General features: G+C 46.4%; 1 protein-coding gene across 3 annotated transcripts in view; it reads left to right on the forward strand.

The window, feature by feature from the left end:
• Positions 1-15543, forward strand: part of HEG1 (heart development protein with EGF like domains 1) — a 121383-nt gene that overhangs the window by 82053 nt on the left and 23787 nt on the right. For all 3 annotated transcript variants that reach the window (XM_030210560.1, XM_030210561.1, XM_030210562.1), the window contains exons 6-7: positions 6299-6357; positions 6449-6618. In XM_030210560.1, the coding sequence (XP_030066420.1) occupies positions 6299-6357; positions 6449-6618 (229 nt within the window). The remainder of the gene's footprint in view (positions 1-6298; positions 6358-6448; positions 6619-15543) is intronic.

Below are 15543 nucleotides of genomic sequence, written 5' to 3' on the forward strand. Positions count from 1 at the left end.
TCAATAAGAGGAGTTTAAACTGTATGCGGAAACGGATAGGAAGCCAGTGAAGTGACTTGAGGAGAGGGCTAATATGAGCATAACGACACTGGCGGAATATTAGTCGTGCAGCAGAATTTTGAACAGATTGAAGAGTAGAGAGATGGCTAAGTGGGAGCTGCTAGTTTACACTGAAGAGAGAACCAATGTGTGGCATCACAAAATGGCTGCCTAATGGATTGAAGTGTTATATGACTTTTTGAAACTGGAAAATAATTTGGTTGCATAGTTGCAGTGATGTGTAGGTGTTCTCTATTATTATCGATCATGTCAACAGAAAGGCAGATTTAGGTCATCAGAAGAGCAGGCCTGAGCAATAGTCAAGGAAAAATCACCTACAAGATCCCTCTGTGCTCTTGAATATCTGTGGGCTAATCATTGCTAATCAATAAAGGTCTTCTTGGTGTCCCCTCATTTAAACAAACGTATGCAGGCTTGCGTTTTAGGATTTTTTTTCCACTGCAGACCTCAGGAATTAGGGGCAATTATATCATATCTGGCTTTTTGTAAAAACTTAAAAAATGACCATCCCCCTGGTATTCAGTGCTATTTAACCAGCCGGGAATGGCTCTTGGCCAGTTAAATACCGTTTAGCCGCTAATATTCAGCAAGAGATAATATTTGCAGTAAACACTATGAGGGGCACCTATATTTATGTGCAGTATATAGAATACTAGTAAAAAAAAGGCCCGTTTCGTAAACAAATGAAACGGGCGCTAGCAAGGCTATAGAGAGAGTGAGAGTGTGTATATGTATGTGTGTGTGTGTGTGTGTGACACAGAGAAAGTGTGTGTGTGTGTCTCTGTGTGAAAGAGAGTGTGCACAGGTAGGGTGAAAATGAAGAGACAGCAGTGAAATTTTACATAGGACAGCTGAACCATTTGAGGCGTGTTTGTGTGTCTGTGTGAGAGAGTGTGTATATGTGTGAGGGTGCGTGTGTGTGTGAGATAGAGACAGTGTAAGTGTGTGTGTGTGCGTCTGTGTGAAAGAGAGTGTGAAAGGGTAGGGTCAAAATGAAGAGACAGCATTATAATTGTACATAGCACAGCACAAACATTTGAGGCAGTTCTTGCCTTATCTCCCCTGTCGCCCCCTCCATACCCAACTATTCGTTCCTTGTCTTCCATCCCCTCTGTGTCCCATCTGTATGTGTGAGAGAGAGAGAGAGAGAGAGAGAGCGGTGCTAGCAGTCCCTGTGATAGTGGCAGGTCAGTTGCTCCTTATAACCAGTTAAGAGTGAGAGTGTGTGTGTATGTGCTGGTTTTTTTCCTTCCCTCATATGCCCTCCGTGTCCGTTGTTTGTGTGGAGAGCAGAGATCTATATGGTCCTTTTAGCGTTGCTGTTGACGTCGCGTAGCAACTGTGTGCTGCTGGTTTTCATTGTTCCGCGATGTGTCTTATGTCACGTTCTGTCGCTTAGTAACGGGTTCGCGATGCGATTGGTTGAGTGTCATTGGTCCGCCCTTGACGTCATGACGTCTGATGCGGGGGGCAGGGCCAACACTCATGGGCGAATTCCTGGTTTCACCACCATGCATTTAGAACGTTGGGACTTGTGGAGGCTTCAGAATGTTGGAGGTGCATTTTATATAGAGAGATGCTTAATATTCTATTACATATTGTGTTGACATTGTATATTATGCCATACTTTGCATTGTTATTTGAAGATTTTTTATTGCTGTAATTGTCTAATGCTTATGTTTGATTTACTCTTACTGTACACCGCCTTGAGTGAATTCTTTCAAAAAGACGGTAAATAAATCCTAATAAATAAATAAATAATCGACAGCGTAGAGTAGGAAAGAGGAGTAAGAAAATAAGGTGACTAATATAGGGTCTCTTTTACAAAGCGGAGGTAAACCCAATGCAGGCTTACTGCTTGCTAAAAAGGAAGTACTGCCAGCCTACCGTAGCAACCCAGTGGTAGTTCCCACCCCCAGTGCCGTCATATCCAGCACTACAAAAAGTTTTTTTTTATTTTTGTAGCGCTAGTGTGTACCTGGCACATGGGCGTAGACTGGCATTGCCCCCCCAAACGAAGCGACTGACGTCACGATGACTTACAACTTTCTCACTCGAAGTCGCAGTAAAAGCACCAATAAACAGACAGGCTCGACTCCGTTCTTCTCTTCCCTGCCCTCTCTGCGTCCCGCCTTCCTCTGATGTAATTTCCTTTCGGGCGGGCGGGACGCTGAGAGGGCAGGGAAGCAAAGGACGGAGTCGAGCCTGCCTGTTTGTTGGTGCTTTTACTGGCGCTAGCTAGTTCGCCGCTGCAAGCCTGTCCCGAAGACAGTACGTGAGTGGAAGTGACTGAGCCTGAGGCCCTGAGCCTATAGTCCTGAGACAGTAAGGATTAAGAAGAAGACGTCATTATTACTACTATTTACTACTACTATTTAGCATTTCTATAGCGCTACAAGGCGTACGCAGTGCTGCACAAACATAGAAGAAAGACAGTCCCTGCTCAAAGAGCTTACAATCTAACAGACAAAAAAAAAAATAAAGTAAGCAAATGAAATCAATTAATGTGAACGGGAAGGAAGAGAGGAGGGTAGGTGGAGGCGAGTGGTTACAAGTGGTTAAGAGTCAAAAGCAATGTTAAAGAGGTGGGCTTTCAGTCTAGATTTAAAGGTGGCCAAGGATGGGGCAAGACGTAGGGGCTCAGGAAGTTTATTCCAGGCGTAGGGTGCCGCGAGACAGAAGGCGCCAAGTCTGGAGTTGGCAGTAGTGAAGAAGGGAACAGATAAGAAGGATTTATCCATGGAGCGGAGTGCACGGGGAGGGGTGTAGGGAAGGACGAGTGTGGAGGGATACTGGGGAGCAGCAGAGTGAGTACATTTATAAGTTAGTAGAAGAAATTTGGTACCGTCTCATTTCTTTCCGCTCCCCCGCGCAGCCGTCGCCATTCACTCAAAACACAGCAAGCAAACCTGTGAGTTGCTGCTGCTGCCTGCATCCACGTTGTCGTTCTTTATTGGTCCATCTTTACTAAGTCTACTACTTACAAGTGTTAGAGATCTGGCCATCTGAATTGATTGATTTTCTCCTGGAGAAAATAAATCAATTCAGATGGCCAGATTTCTAACACCGTTTTTGTTGGGTAGGCAGTGCCTTACAAGATGGAGGGAGTGCTGGGTAAGGAGGAAAGAAGGAAGGGAGGGAGGGAGAAAGAGCTGGCTTGATATCTCATACATATTCATTATGGTTATTCCCAAAAAAGCCAGCTCTTTTTCCCTTCCTTCCTTCCTTCCTCCATATTAGCATATTCATTTGCATATATATATATGCAAATTAATATGCTCCACCCCATCCTTTGCCCCCCCCAAATGAGTCAAACTATGCCCATGACCTGGCAGTATTTGGGCCTGCGCAATGCCTGGCTAACGCCGGGTTAGTGCGGGAGCGCTTACCGCCACATCAGTGGTTGGTGGTAAGAGCTCTCCCGTGAAATGGCTGCATGGCAAGTACTTCACTTGCCATGTGGCCATTTTCTGAAAAAAAAGGAAAGACCTACCTTTTACCCGCTGCAGTGAAAGGGGGCCTCGGCATGCGCCCAAAACGCGCGCCGATGCCAATGCCAGCCCCCTTTTGCCACAGCTCAGTAAAAGGGGCCCTTAAAGAAAGTTGCACATGAGGTCAGAGAGATTATAAAGCTTTTCTTCCAGAAACTTGTCCAAAACATTTTAAATCCCAGGTATGTTAACTACTTTTACCACATCCAGAACTTAGCAATTGATTCAGTGAAAAAAAAAATTTGTCCTATTTGTTTAAAAAGTATTACCATGTAATTTCATGTCTGTGATATTTTATTTTGTTTTTGGTATGATGTGTTTATGTGTTTTTATGATTATGAATGTTTATTATAACCTACTTAGTCTATTTGATAACGCGGGATATGAATTTTGTATAAAATAACGAAATTGCAGCAAATAAATGCCTTATTGGAGCTGTCCACCATGATGACATTATTTTGAAGCATTTGAAGAAGAGGTCCAGGAATCTCAGAAGCTCAAATATATCACCTCTCTGCATAATTGTTATCTTAGTCCAGTAAAAGTAATCAGAATATGCAAAGAATCCCCAGGTCAGCATTCTGCTTGGGTGATGAGACTTTTAAAAAAAACATATTTACAAAAATATGCATCTTCAGAACCACTGTACAGATAATGCCGCTGACAATCTACAGATGGGGACTTATATGATACGGATCGGCCACTGAAGAGGCAATTCTATAACTACTTGCCTCCATTTAGGTGTCTAAGGATGTGTAATGAAAGGCTATTCTATAATGATTTGATTTGATTTATTAATTTGATATACTGCTAAATACGGTAAAGCTTCAAAGCGATTTACAATAAAAAAAATTCTATATATATATATTTATTTATTTCATTTGTATCCCACATTTTCCCACCTTTTTGCGGGCTCAGTGTGGCTTACATAATACAAGCACTAAATACAAAGAAAATATTACATAATCACTATATAAAGTAAAATGGAAAATAAAAACATAAAATTGCAAAGAAAATTCTTTAATAAGAAAAGAATGTGGACGTAAAAAAGGCCCTAACTATCTTTGAAATAGCCAGGCCTTCAAGGCTTTGCGAAATGCAATGTAAATAAAAATGGCATGAAATTCAGTGGGCAGCGAATTCCAAAGAAGGGAACCTGCATAACAAAATGCCCTATTTCTGTGCAAAGAAGCTTTATCAAATGTCTTTGAGAAGAGTGCAAGGCTCTTGAAGGATCATATTTTACTAATTTGTCCAACAGATATTTTGGTAATCCTATATGAAAAGCCTTATAGACAGGGCAAAGTAATTTCAAATGAAATTCTAGCTGTAAATGCAGGGCCGTGCCGATGCGGTAAGCGGGGTAAGCACCGCAGGAGGGCACACACCTCTGGAGGGCGCCGCCGCAGTGCTTACCCTCGCCCCGTGCCGCCGAGGCCTTTAAATCTTTTACTTGCAGTCGCAGCAGCGTCTGTGAAAACGGAGCGCTGCCGACGTCTCCCTTCCCTTGCACTCGTTGGTTCCCTCAGTGTCCCGCCTTCTTCTGACGTCAGAAGAAGGCGGACACTGAGGGAACCAAGAGCGCGAAGGGAAGGGAGACGTCGGCAGCACTCCGCTTTCACAGATGCTGCTGCGACTGCACGTAAAAGATTTAAAGGCCCCCAGGGCGCGCAGCGATCATCTTCACGGGGGGGGGGGGAGAGGGGCGCGCGCGCGCGCCAACTGTTTTTCTGCGGGGGGGGGGGGGGGTGCCAACAGTTCGTCTGCGGGGGGGGGGGGGGGGGGGCGGCATAGACCCTTGGCACGGGCCTGTGTAAATGGTAACCAATGTAAATCAACCAGGATTGGAATCACATACTCACATTTTTTTCTTTCCTGATGCCATCTGTCACCTAGATTCCGGGATAGACCACTAGCATAATCCAGTATTGGCACATCTTACATTTATGCACCTATAGAGCTGATATGGGTGCCTAAATGTGGCCGGGACACGTGTAACAGAGTATTCTGTAGTTACGCACGTAAGCAGGAATCCCGTCCATGTCTACACCGCTTTGCATTTCCATACTACGCCACTTATATGCAGTCGTACAGAGTAGCACTTAGCCTAGCCTTACACTGCTAGCTATGCTCCCTCTAAGCTGTGTGGGCGCCCTCCGCCTATATTCCTGCCAGTGGGGGTGCTGTTTTACTATCACATTTTCAATAATGAGGGTCAGGCAGGATCTGCAGGATTCCCAAGGAGGTTTGATTGACAGGGGAACGGCATCGCATGACAAGGCTGAAGCTGTCTACACCCAAGGAGGTTTCATTGCTTCCCTATGCAGCTCCGCCATCTTGATACACTCAAAATACATTACTTTGTATGGCAGCAAGCTCCGCCTACTGTCTTCAGGCCAGGTAATGGGCCAAGCACGCTCCCGCTGTCTCCTGTCATTCAAACCTCCTTAAGGATTCCAGAGGACCTGCCTGTTCCTAGCATTTGAAAACACAATATTTAGTACCCCCCCCCCCCCCCCCCCGCTGGGAGCAGAATTATTGGAGGAATGTCGCTCAGCTTAGAGGGAATGAAAATTTGCTAGCACTTACCTATGAGAGTGCTAGTATTTGTTTAATTGTATGCACATACAAATCCTTTTGAATATTGGCCCACCAGTTTTCTCTAGGACCACAATGGCTGCCAGAATTCTGCACCTGCTCTAGTTATGAAAATAAAGACTAATGGGGGTTCAATTATTTTTACACAGCTGAATGCATCTCTCCTGATGTTAGACGGCTATTATGGATCGGCGGTCACTGAGGCACAGTAAGCTGCAAACGTTGACTCTTAATAATCAAAAGAGTTTACAAGGTTGAAATGACGATATCCGAAGAATGACTTTGCTTTATGTTTCCAGGTTGGCCAAATATCTCATTATTTCTGTGCAGAACCTGTTTTCTGTAGATTCTAGTGTGGCTGTCTCTGATGTCTCAACCAGTGTGAAGAGCTACATGAAGGCTTGTAAAGCCACAAGCGAAAGCTCTGAGAGCTGTCAGTTCACGGAACATGTTCAGTTCTTCTATCAAGGTAGGGAAACACTTATTTAATTTATTTATTTATTTGAAACATTTATAGTTTGCTATTCCAAAAATGTAATGCTCATCATTGAATACAAATCAAGATAAATACAAATCTAAGAACATCTACTGTAATAAAACGCAGCCTCAATGTTCTGAGGACACTGACGTCACTGAAGTCACTCACACACCGGTTCGTGGTTTCATGGTGGTGAAGCCACAACATCTTCATGCCCCGCCCTCGCGTCACACGTGATGACGTCGAGGGCGGAACACGAAAACAAATGCATGTTTCCCTACTCCTCCCCTTCCAACAAATCCCAGCCGCCGCCGACGTGCACATGAACCCGGCCCCTTTCGCCAAATAGTCCCACCCCTTACAACTTACCGCCCCGCCCATGGTAGCACACGCTTAACCTCACCAACCTCCCTCCCCCCCTCTCACCTCCCCTCCCCTTACGCATGTCTCCCTGGTGGTCTAGAGGTACCTGTTCCGTCGGCCCAGGAAAGAAAGAGCCCCCTCTTTCCTCCCGTAGCGGTGGCTTCCTTGCTGCATCGTGTGGGAGTCCGGCTCTCGGCGTTTGAAAATGGCCGCCGAGAGTTCAAGCTGCCTCGCAAGACTTCAACTCTCGGCGGCCATTTTGAAACGCTGAGAGCCGGACTCCCACACGATGCAAGCTACCACCACCGCTACGGGCAGGAAAGAGGAGGCTCTTTCTTTCCTGCCCCAACCGAACAGGTACCGTAAGGGGAGGGGAAGGGAGTCCCGTGCCCGCTAGCCCCCGTTTCATCGGTGCCAGAAACGGGCCATTTTTACTAGTAAGAACATAAGAATTGCCATACTGGGACAGACCGAAGGTCCATCAATCCCAGTATCTTGTTTCAGCTTTGAAAAACATTTCTGGCGCCGATACCTCTCCCAAATCTTTCTTAGTGAAGATCAAAGCAAATAATTAATTTAATCTTTCCGTTATAGCCTTTTACCCTTCAGTCATCTAGCGGTCCAACTGATTCTTTTGCTGGCTTCTTGCTTTTAATGTACCTAAAAGGTTTTTTACTATGTGTTTTTTGCCTCCAATGCAAATTTTTTTTCAAAGTCCCTCTTTGCCTTCCTTATCCTTTGCATTTGACTTGCCATTCCTTATGCTGTTTCTTATTATTTTCAGTCAGCAGTGGTGTTCCTAGGGGGGGGGCGGTGGGTGCGGTCCGCCCCGGGTGCACGCCGCCGGGGGGTGCCACGCGCGCCTGCCCTCCGCTGTTCGATGCTTCTTCTCTGCCCCGGAACAGGTTACTTCCTATTCCGGGGCAGAGAAGAAGCATCGAACAACAGAGGAAAGGCGCGCGTGGCACCCCCCCGGCGGCGTGCACCCGGCGGGGGGGGGGGGGGGTTCCTTCGCGGGGGTGTTATTTCGCCGGGGGGGGGGGGGGCGCTGCACCCGGGGGGGGCGGGGCGCATCGGCGATCCGCCCCGGGTGCCAGCCCCCCTAGGAACGCCACTGTCAGTCAGATCCTTCTTCCATTTTCTGAAGGATTTTCTTTTAGTTCTAATGGCTTCCTTCACCTCACTTTTTAACTATGTTGGCTGTCGTTTGGTCTTCCTTCCTCCTTTTTTAATTCACGGGATTTATTTGGCCTGGGCTTTCAGGATGGTATTTTTGAACAGCATCCTTGCCTGATATAAATTTTTGACCTTCACAGCTGCTCCTATAAGTTTGTTTTTTCACTGTTCTTCTCATTTTATTATAGTCTCCTTTTTGAAAGTTAAATGCTAATGTATTGGATTTCCTGTATGTACTTACTCCAAAGCCAATATCAAATCGGATTATATTATGATCACAGTTATCAAGCGGTCCCAGCATCATTACCTCCTGCACCAGATCATGCGCTCCACTAAGGACTAGGTCTAGAATTTTTCCTCCTCTCGTCGGCTCCTGTACCAGCTGCTCCATAAAGCAGTCCTTAGTTTTGTCAAAGAACAGGGCCGTGCCGATGCGGTAAGCGGGGTAAGCGCCGCAGGGGGGCGCTATCCTCTGTGGGGCGCTGCCGCTGCGTGCTTACCCTGCCCTCCCGCTCCCATGTAGGAACGTCAGAAGAAGGCGGGGCAGTGAGCAGCGAACAAGGGAAGGCTAGAAACGTCGGGACTGGGAGCGCCGCCTCCTTCAATGACGCTGCGCTGCCGGAGGAAGGTAAATTTAAAACAAAAAAAAAAGGAACGGGATCTTGGGGGGGAGAAGAGAGCGGGCAGTTCCTACATGGGAGCGGGAGGGCAGGGGAGAGAGGGGAATCGCTGCCTTGGAGCCAGGCAGGTGCGGAGGGGGGGGGGGGGCGCCGCCAACTGGTAGTCTGCAGGGGGGCGCCAGAGACCCTTGGCACGGCCCTGTCAAAGAATTTTACCTCCCCAGCATACCCTGATGTTATATTTACCCAGTCAATATCGGGGTAATTGAAATCACTCATTATTATTGTGTTCCCCAGTTTGTTAGCCTCCCTAATTTCTGATAACATTTCTACATCTGTCTGCTCATCCTGGCCAGGCGGACGGTAGTACACTCCTATCACTATCCTTTTCCCCTTTACACATGTATGTCTCTGTTGTCTCTGTATGTCTCTGTTGATCACCCTCCCCTCACCTGTCCACACCCACCCTGTTAGAATACCAATGATATACTTTGATGTCCCCATGCATACTTCCTACCAACCCCCATCCTCCCACCCTGTCAGACTGTCATAGTAATGCTTGAATGTTTTCACTTATATACACTGTCAGCCAGCACATTTGCTTATTTCCGATCTGAGGAAGAAGGGCAACCTTCGAAAGCTAATCAAGAAATGTATTAAGTTATGTCCAATAAAAAAGGTATCATCTTATTTTCTTTTCCATGTTTTATTTTGTTTGATTTCTATAGATTCTACATGGAATGTTGCTATTCCACTAGCAACATTCCATGTAGAAGTCGGCCCTTGCGGATCACCAACGTGGCCGCGCAGGCTTCTGCTTCTGTGAGTCTGACGTCCTGCACGTACGTGCAGGACGTCAGACTCACAGAAACAGAAGCCTGCGCAGCCTTCTACATGGAATGTTGCTAGTGGAATAGCAACATTCCATGTAGAATCTCCAATAGTAGCAACATTCCATGTAGAATCTCCAATGGTATCTATTTTGCTGTCATAGTAATGCTTGAATGTTTTCACTTATATACACTGTCAGCTAGCACATTTGCTTATTTCCGATCTGAGGAAGAAGGGCAACCTTCGAAAGCTAATCAAGAAATGTATTAAGTTATGTCCAATAAAAAAGGTATCATCTTATTTTCTTTTCCATGTTTTATTTTGTTTGATTTCTATTGATAACCCCTTTACACATGGAATTTCAATCCATAGGGATGCCAAGATGTGTTTTGTTTCCTGTTTATGTTCACTTGATCCTCTTTCTAATCACAATAAGTTAGACAGAACATATCTGTACTTTTTGGCAAAGGAATAAACTCCTTTCATGTGGCATTCCTTGTGGGGTATCAGAAGGCTTCAAGCTCCAGTTCCTGGGTCCCCAGCTAGAAACTAAGCTACGACGCAATGGAGCACTGCAGTAAGTGCTGGACCCTCGTGACATCTGTCAGCCAAATCCCGTGCACGCTTTTGTATTGTTCTTTTGCACAACTGCGAGGTCCAGATGCAGTGCAGAATCTTGTGTGGGAAATCTGCATGTCCAGGAAAAGTAGCATTTACGCTGTACGACCTAATTTAATTCACAGCTGGCATTTTTCTGTGCTGTCCTTTCATCTCTGCAACACAGGAAGGGACTGCACAGGATCAAAACCTTCAAAGTTACTCTGAGAAGATATTAAAGTTACATGGGATGTCCCGCCACAGAATCATGAATCCCTGCTAAATTAAAGGATGCATGATTCATTTTTCAAGCCCAAGGTACACCTACATTAACAAAACCCAGTTTGCAATGCATTCTACAGTATTACTTCCTGCGTAGCAGGGATCATGTGTAGCTCTGAAAGAATCAGAGGAGCCAACTTTTCAAAATTTTTGGGGGTGGTAAGCCCAGTGGAAATAACCCCTCCATGGACAAGTACAAGGAATTTTCTCAATATTGAGGGTGCTCAAACACCCACAGCACCCACAGAGCTGGCTCCTATGGAAGGAATCATAGGCGCCGACTCCTTGGGTGCTGTGGGTGCTCGAGCACCCCCAATATTTCACCCACCGGAAGTTCGTTCCCTCCCTCCCTCCCTCCGAGTTCCAGGGTCGTCCCCCCTCCAAGTTCCAGGGTCATCGTCCCTCCCTCCGAGTTCCAGGGTCGTCATCCCTCCCTCCCTCCCTCCCTCCGAATTTTAAAAGTCATCTTGACTTACCTCATTGCGGTTACGGCGGCCGGCAGCAGCAGCAGCGGTAAAAAGCATGCAGGTTTGGCTCTTCAGTTTTCCCTTCTCTCTCTCTCAGCTCTGGTCCCACCCTCATAGGGCGGGACCAGAGCTGAAAGAGAGAGAAGGGAAAACTGAAGTAAGAGCGAAACCTGCACACTTTTTACCGCTGCTGCCGGCCACCGTAACCCCGACGAGGTAAGTCAAGATGACTTTTAAAATTCGGAGGGAGGGGGCCTGGAACTCGAAGGGAGGGAGAGAGGGACGACGACCCTAGAACTGGGAGGGAGGGTTGACCCTGGAACTCGGAGGGAGGGGGGACCCTGGAACTCAGAGGGAGGGAAGGAGATGGGAGGGGGGAGGGAGGGGACGAGGACGACCCTGGAACTTGGAGGGGGGAGGGAAAGGAGAGAGAGGGGAGGGAGGGGGACCTGGAACTAGGAGGGAGGTGGCGAGGGGACGGGGGCGGGGTCGAGGGGAGGGGGATGGGGGATGGGGAAGAGGGAGGGGGAATGCACCACCTATAAAAAAAAAATTTCAGCACCCCCAATCATTTTGAAAAGTTGGCTCCTATGGAAGGAATTGTATAGGTAGCTCCATGTGTTCTCAGAAAGGAACTCCTAGATGTTTAAGACCCATGACTGGTGACTTTTGTTGCTCATAGGTGCTGCGCATCAGATAGTGATCACTCTCCAAGCAGACCCAGTGAAAGAGTAGGCTTCCGTGGCTGGTGTCTTGGTTCTTACAGCTGTTCAAGCGGTGCCATATCTGAGTATGCATCACTCTGAAGAAAGCCACGGCAAGACGGCTGAAATGCCATTCAGGCAAACTCAGATGCGGCACCTCCTTGACAGCTGCAAGAACCACAACACTTATGATTGTTCTAATAGCACCCCTCCAAAACAATCTCATAACAAACTCATATAAGTGAAAAAAGCGTACGCTGATGATTCTTTGAGTTTGTGTGACTGGCGGGACCTCATTTTGCTTTGACTGCAGATGTTCTCCAGAAGTTGGTGTTTTGGTGCCACACCTGAAGGCACCAGTACGCAATGGATCATGTTGAGAAGCACTGCTATAAAGAGCTCTGAAACCAAAGTTCGGTTCATGGCTTCAAACAGGATGATAGGTGTTATTATATCGTTTATCGTTTATTCATTTACTATACCGTTTCAAATTGTATTCACAAAACAGAACGGTTTACATAGCAATATAAAAATCATAATGAAAACAAACATAAAAGAACTCCATCAAAATGATAGGAAAGCACAGCAACCATTCTAAAAGGTAACAACACCAACACATACTGGACAACCATTCATAACAAGTACATAGACTGTTATATTATTATACTGGCTGTACACTTTGCCCTTATGTTTCCTGTTTTATGTTTGTATTTGTATCTTGTTACTGGGCATTGTGTGTCCCTTTTATACCTGTATTTTTTGTACTTTTGTTTTGCACTGTTTTGTTTTCTTTGATGAAAAGCTAATCAAGTAAATAAACCTTAAGCCTTATACCAAAAAATGAACTAGGTGAGAGGGGAGGGTTGACATGCCAATCTTCTATCTGCCTCCAGAGATGACAAATTACCCAATTACAGGCTGGAAATTGTGAGACAGTCCTGGATTTCTGACTACCCCCATCCTTATGGGACTTGTAGCACAGATTTAAATGAGCGGAATCAGGCACTACAAATCCCACACTGCTTTGAGTTGTAAAGTTCAGAGCCAGGGACTGGCCAAAAATCTCCAGCCTGGAACTGGGTAACTTGGCAGCTCTGCATGCAGTGTGAACATTTTTGAAGTTTGTGGGCTGGGCGCTGGCCTTTCTGACTCTTCATCTCACTAGAGCAGTAGCCATGAAGTGTTGGCCTGCAAGTTTTGAACATGCTCGAGGTGCCTCATGTATGAGACACCTTTCTCCTATCTCCCGTGCCTTCTACCATGGCAAATTCATGAAAAGCAAATTTGCCACTGTTCATAAAGGTTCTGGGTTGGAATATACTGGCTGAAAATACTACTACTACTACTGCTACAAATCATTTCTATAGCGCTACCAGTCGTACGCAGCGCTTCACAATTGAACATGAAGAAAAGACAGTCCCTGCTCAAAAGAGCTTACAATCTAAATCAGGACAGACAGACAGGACAAATAAGGGATAAGGGTAGGACAGACAGATAGGACACGTGGGGAAAAAGGGACTATTGAAGAGGGGAAGACAAGATAAGGTTACGAGCAGGTGACAAGTTAGGAATTAAAAGCAACATCAAATAGGTAGGCCTTTAGTCCGGATTTGAAGGCGGCCAGGGATGGAGCTTGATGTAATGGCTCAGGAAGTCTATTCCAGGCATAAGGTGCGGCGAGATAAAAGGAACGGAGTCTGGAGTTAGCAATGGAGGAGAAGGGTGCAATTAGGAAAGATTTGCCTAGTGAACGGAAAATGAGAAAGTTTTATCTGCTAGCCTGCTTCCTGGGATCTTAGATCTTACTGATATGCAAGGGAATAATATGTGCATTACTGCAGAGGCCTGTGAGGTAGGAGTTTGCATGGCCGTTCTGCCACTGACTCTTAAACATGTATCTCATATTTCTAAGACTGTATGAAGTCTTCTTTCCCAGTCCCTCTGGAAGTTATCAAATGGTCCATATGCCAGAAGCATACGACTGTGTTATCCAGACAGGAAATAGCTTGTTTTTTCAAGCTTTAGAAAATGTTTTAGACACGTTGAAAACCAATTTGCACTCGCCATGCAACAGCAGGAGGCACATTTGGAACTTTTCCTCAAACGTTTTCATAAAAAGCATTTTGCAATATTTAGGGTTTGCTCCATACTTTTTTAAAATTTGGGGGGTTCACTAAATGCTTTTCCCACCTTCGGCTACACTTGCAAATTGTCTTCTTGGGATATTAGTCAGTACAAATTCCTGCACCCCAGTAGTACTGTTCTCTGAGTCTGACGTCCTGCATGTACAACGTGCAGGACGTTAGCAATGCATGCAACAAGAGCAGGAGTAGGATGGAGAGGACGTCGGCTAGCGGGGAGTGGGGTCCCCCGCCAGCAAAAGTGAAGGTAGGCGGCGGCGGGGGAGGGTTCGCGGCGGGAGGGGGGTCGGAAAAGACTTGGGGGGGGCGGCAATGGTGGCGGTGGGGGGGGGGGGGGCGGCGCCAGGGGGAGGGCTAAAATGTGCCCCTCCCCTCGGGCTTTGGACCCCCCTCCCATGGAAGTCTGGCTACGCCCCTGGATTATCCCCAGATATTACTCGTCTAATTCATTATTCCACATTGATCATCTGGTTGGCTTCTTCAAGCCCAATACGGTGTATAGTCAAATCATTTCATTGAAAACATACTTATTGTCCAATATTAGTTAGAAAAATTAGATCTGATTACATTCTTTCTCTTTTAAAAACCAGAAGTTATTTAACAATACATATACTTAAGTCTCTAATTCAGATCCAACTGATTAAAGTAATCCCAGTTTTCACAGGCTTCACTCCTTTTAAAGTAATATTTTGAAGAAATATTTCTGAGGAAAACTGTTTATATCTTTTTGAAGGTAGGGTCTCCAGAACTGCTGTAATAGAATAAACACTCAGAACCCATCTTTCTGGCACCTAAATTTCGGCACCATTTCTTGGAATTTACCCCTGTGTGTATGTAAGTTTTTCCCGTCAGAGAAGTTAAAGAATATCACAGCAAATCCGTGCAGTTCCTCCTGTTTTTTAAATTGTACTTTATTTATTTATTGCATTTGTATCCCACATTTTCCCACCTCTTTGCAGGCTCAATGTGGCTTACAGTACATCATGAATAGTGGAAATACATTAGGAAACAGTGTTACAGAAGGATCTTGGGCAACATGATAATAATAGACATGATAGAGGTATAACATCAGGTATTGTCGGGCAGTTCTCAGTGGCATTCCTAGGGGGGGCGGTGAGTGCAGTCCGTCCCGGGTGCATGCCGCTGGGGGGGGGGGGGGTGTCGCGCGCGCCTGTCCTCCGTTCGTTCCATGCTTCTTCTCTGCCCCGGAACAGGTTACTTCCTGTTCCGGGGCAGAGAAGAAGCATGGAACGAATGGAAGACAGGCACGTGCGGCACCCCCCCAGCGGTGTGCACCTGGGGGGGGGGGTTCTTTTGCGGGGGGGGGGGGTCCTTTCGCCGGGGGGGGTCACGCTGCATCCGGGGGGCACTGCACCCAGGGGGCGGGGCGCATCGGCGATCCGCCCCGGGTGTCAGCCCCCCTTGGAACGCCACTGGCAGTTCTGAATATATGTGGAGGAGTTGTGTGTATTTACATTGGTTGATCTTTGGGGTATGCGTTGTTAAAGAGATGGGTCTTCAGTAGTCTGCGAAAGTTCGCTAATTCGTAGATCGATTTTAGATTGCACGGCAATGCGTTCCACAACTGTGTGCTCAAGTAGGTAAAGTTTGACGCGTGCATTAGTTTGTATTTTAGTCCTTTGCAGTTAGGGAAGTGCAGATTGAGGAATGTGCGGGATGATCTTTGGGCTTGCAGCTGAATCAGAGCCAGCCTGTTCTGGGAAATAGCAGCATG

Source organism: Microcaecilia unicolor, chromosome 7, assembly GCF_901765095.1.
Source record: "Microcaecilia unicolor chromosome 7, aMicUni1.1, whole genome shotgun sequence".
Taxonomy (NCBI): domain Eukaryota; kingdom Metazoa; phylum Chordata; class Amphibia; order Gymnophiona; family Siphonopidae; genus Microcaecilia; species Microcaecilia unicolor.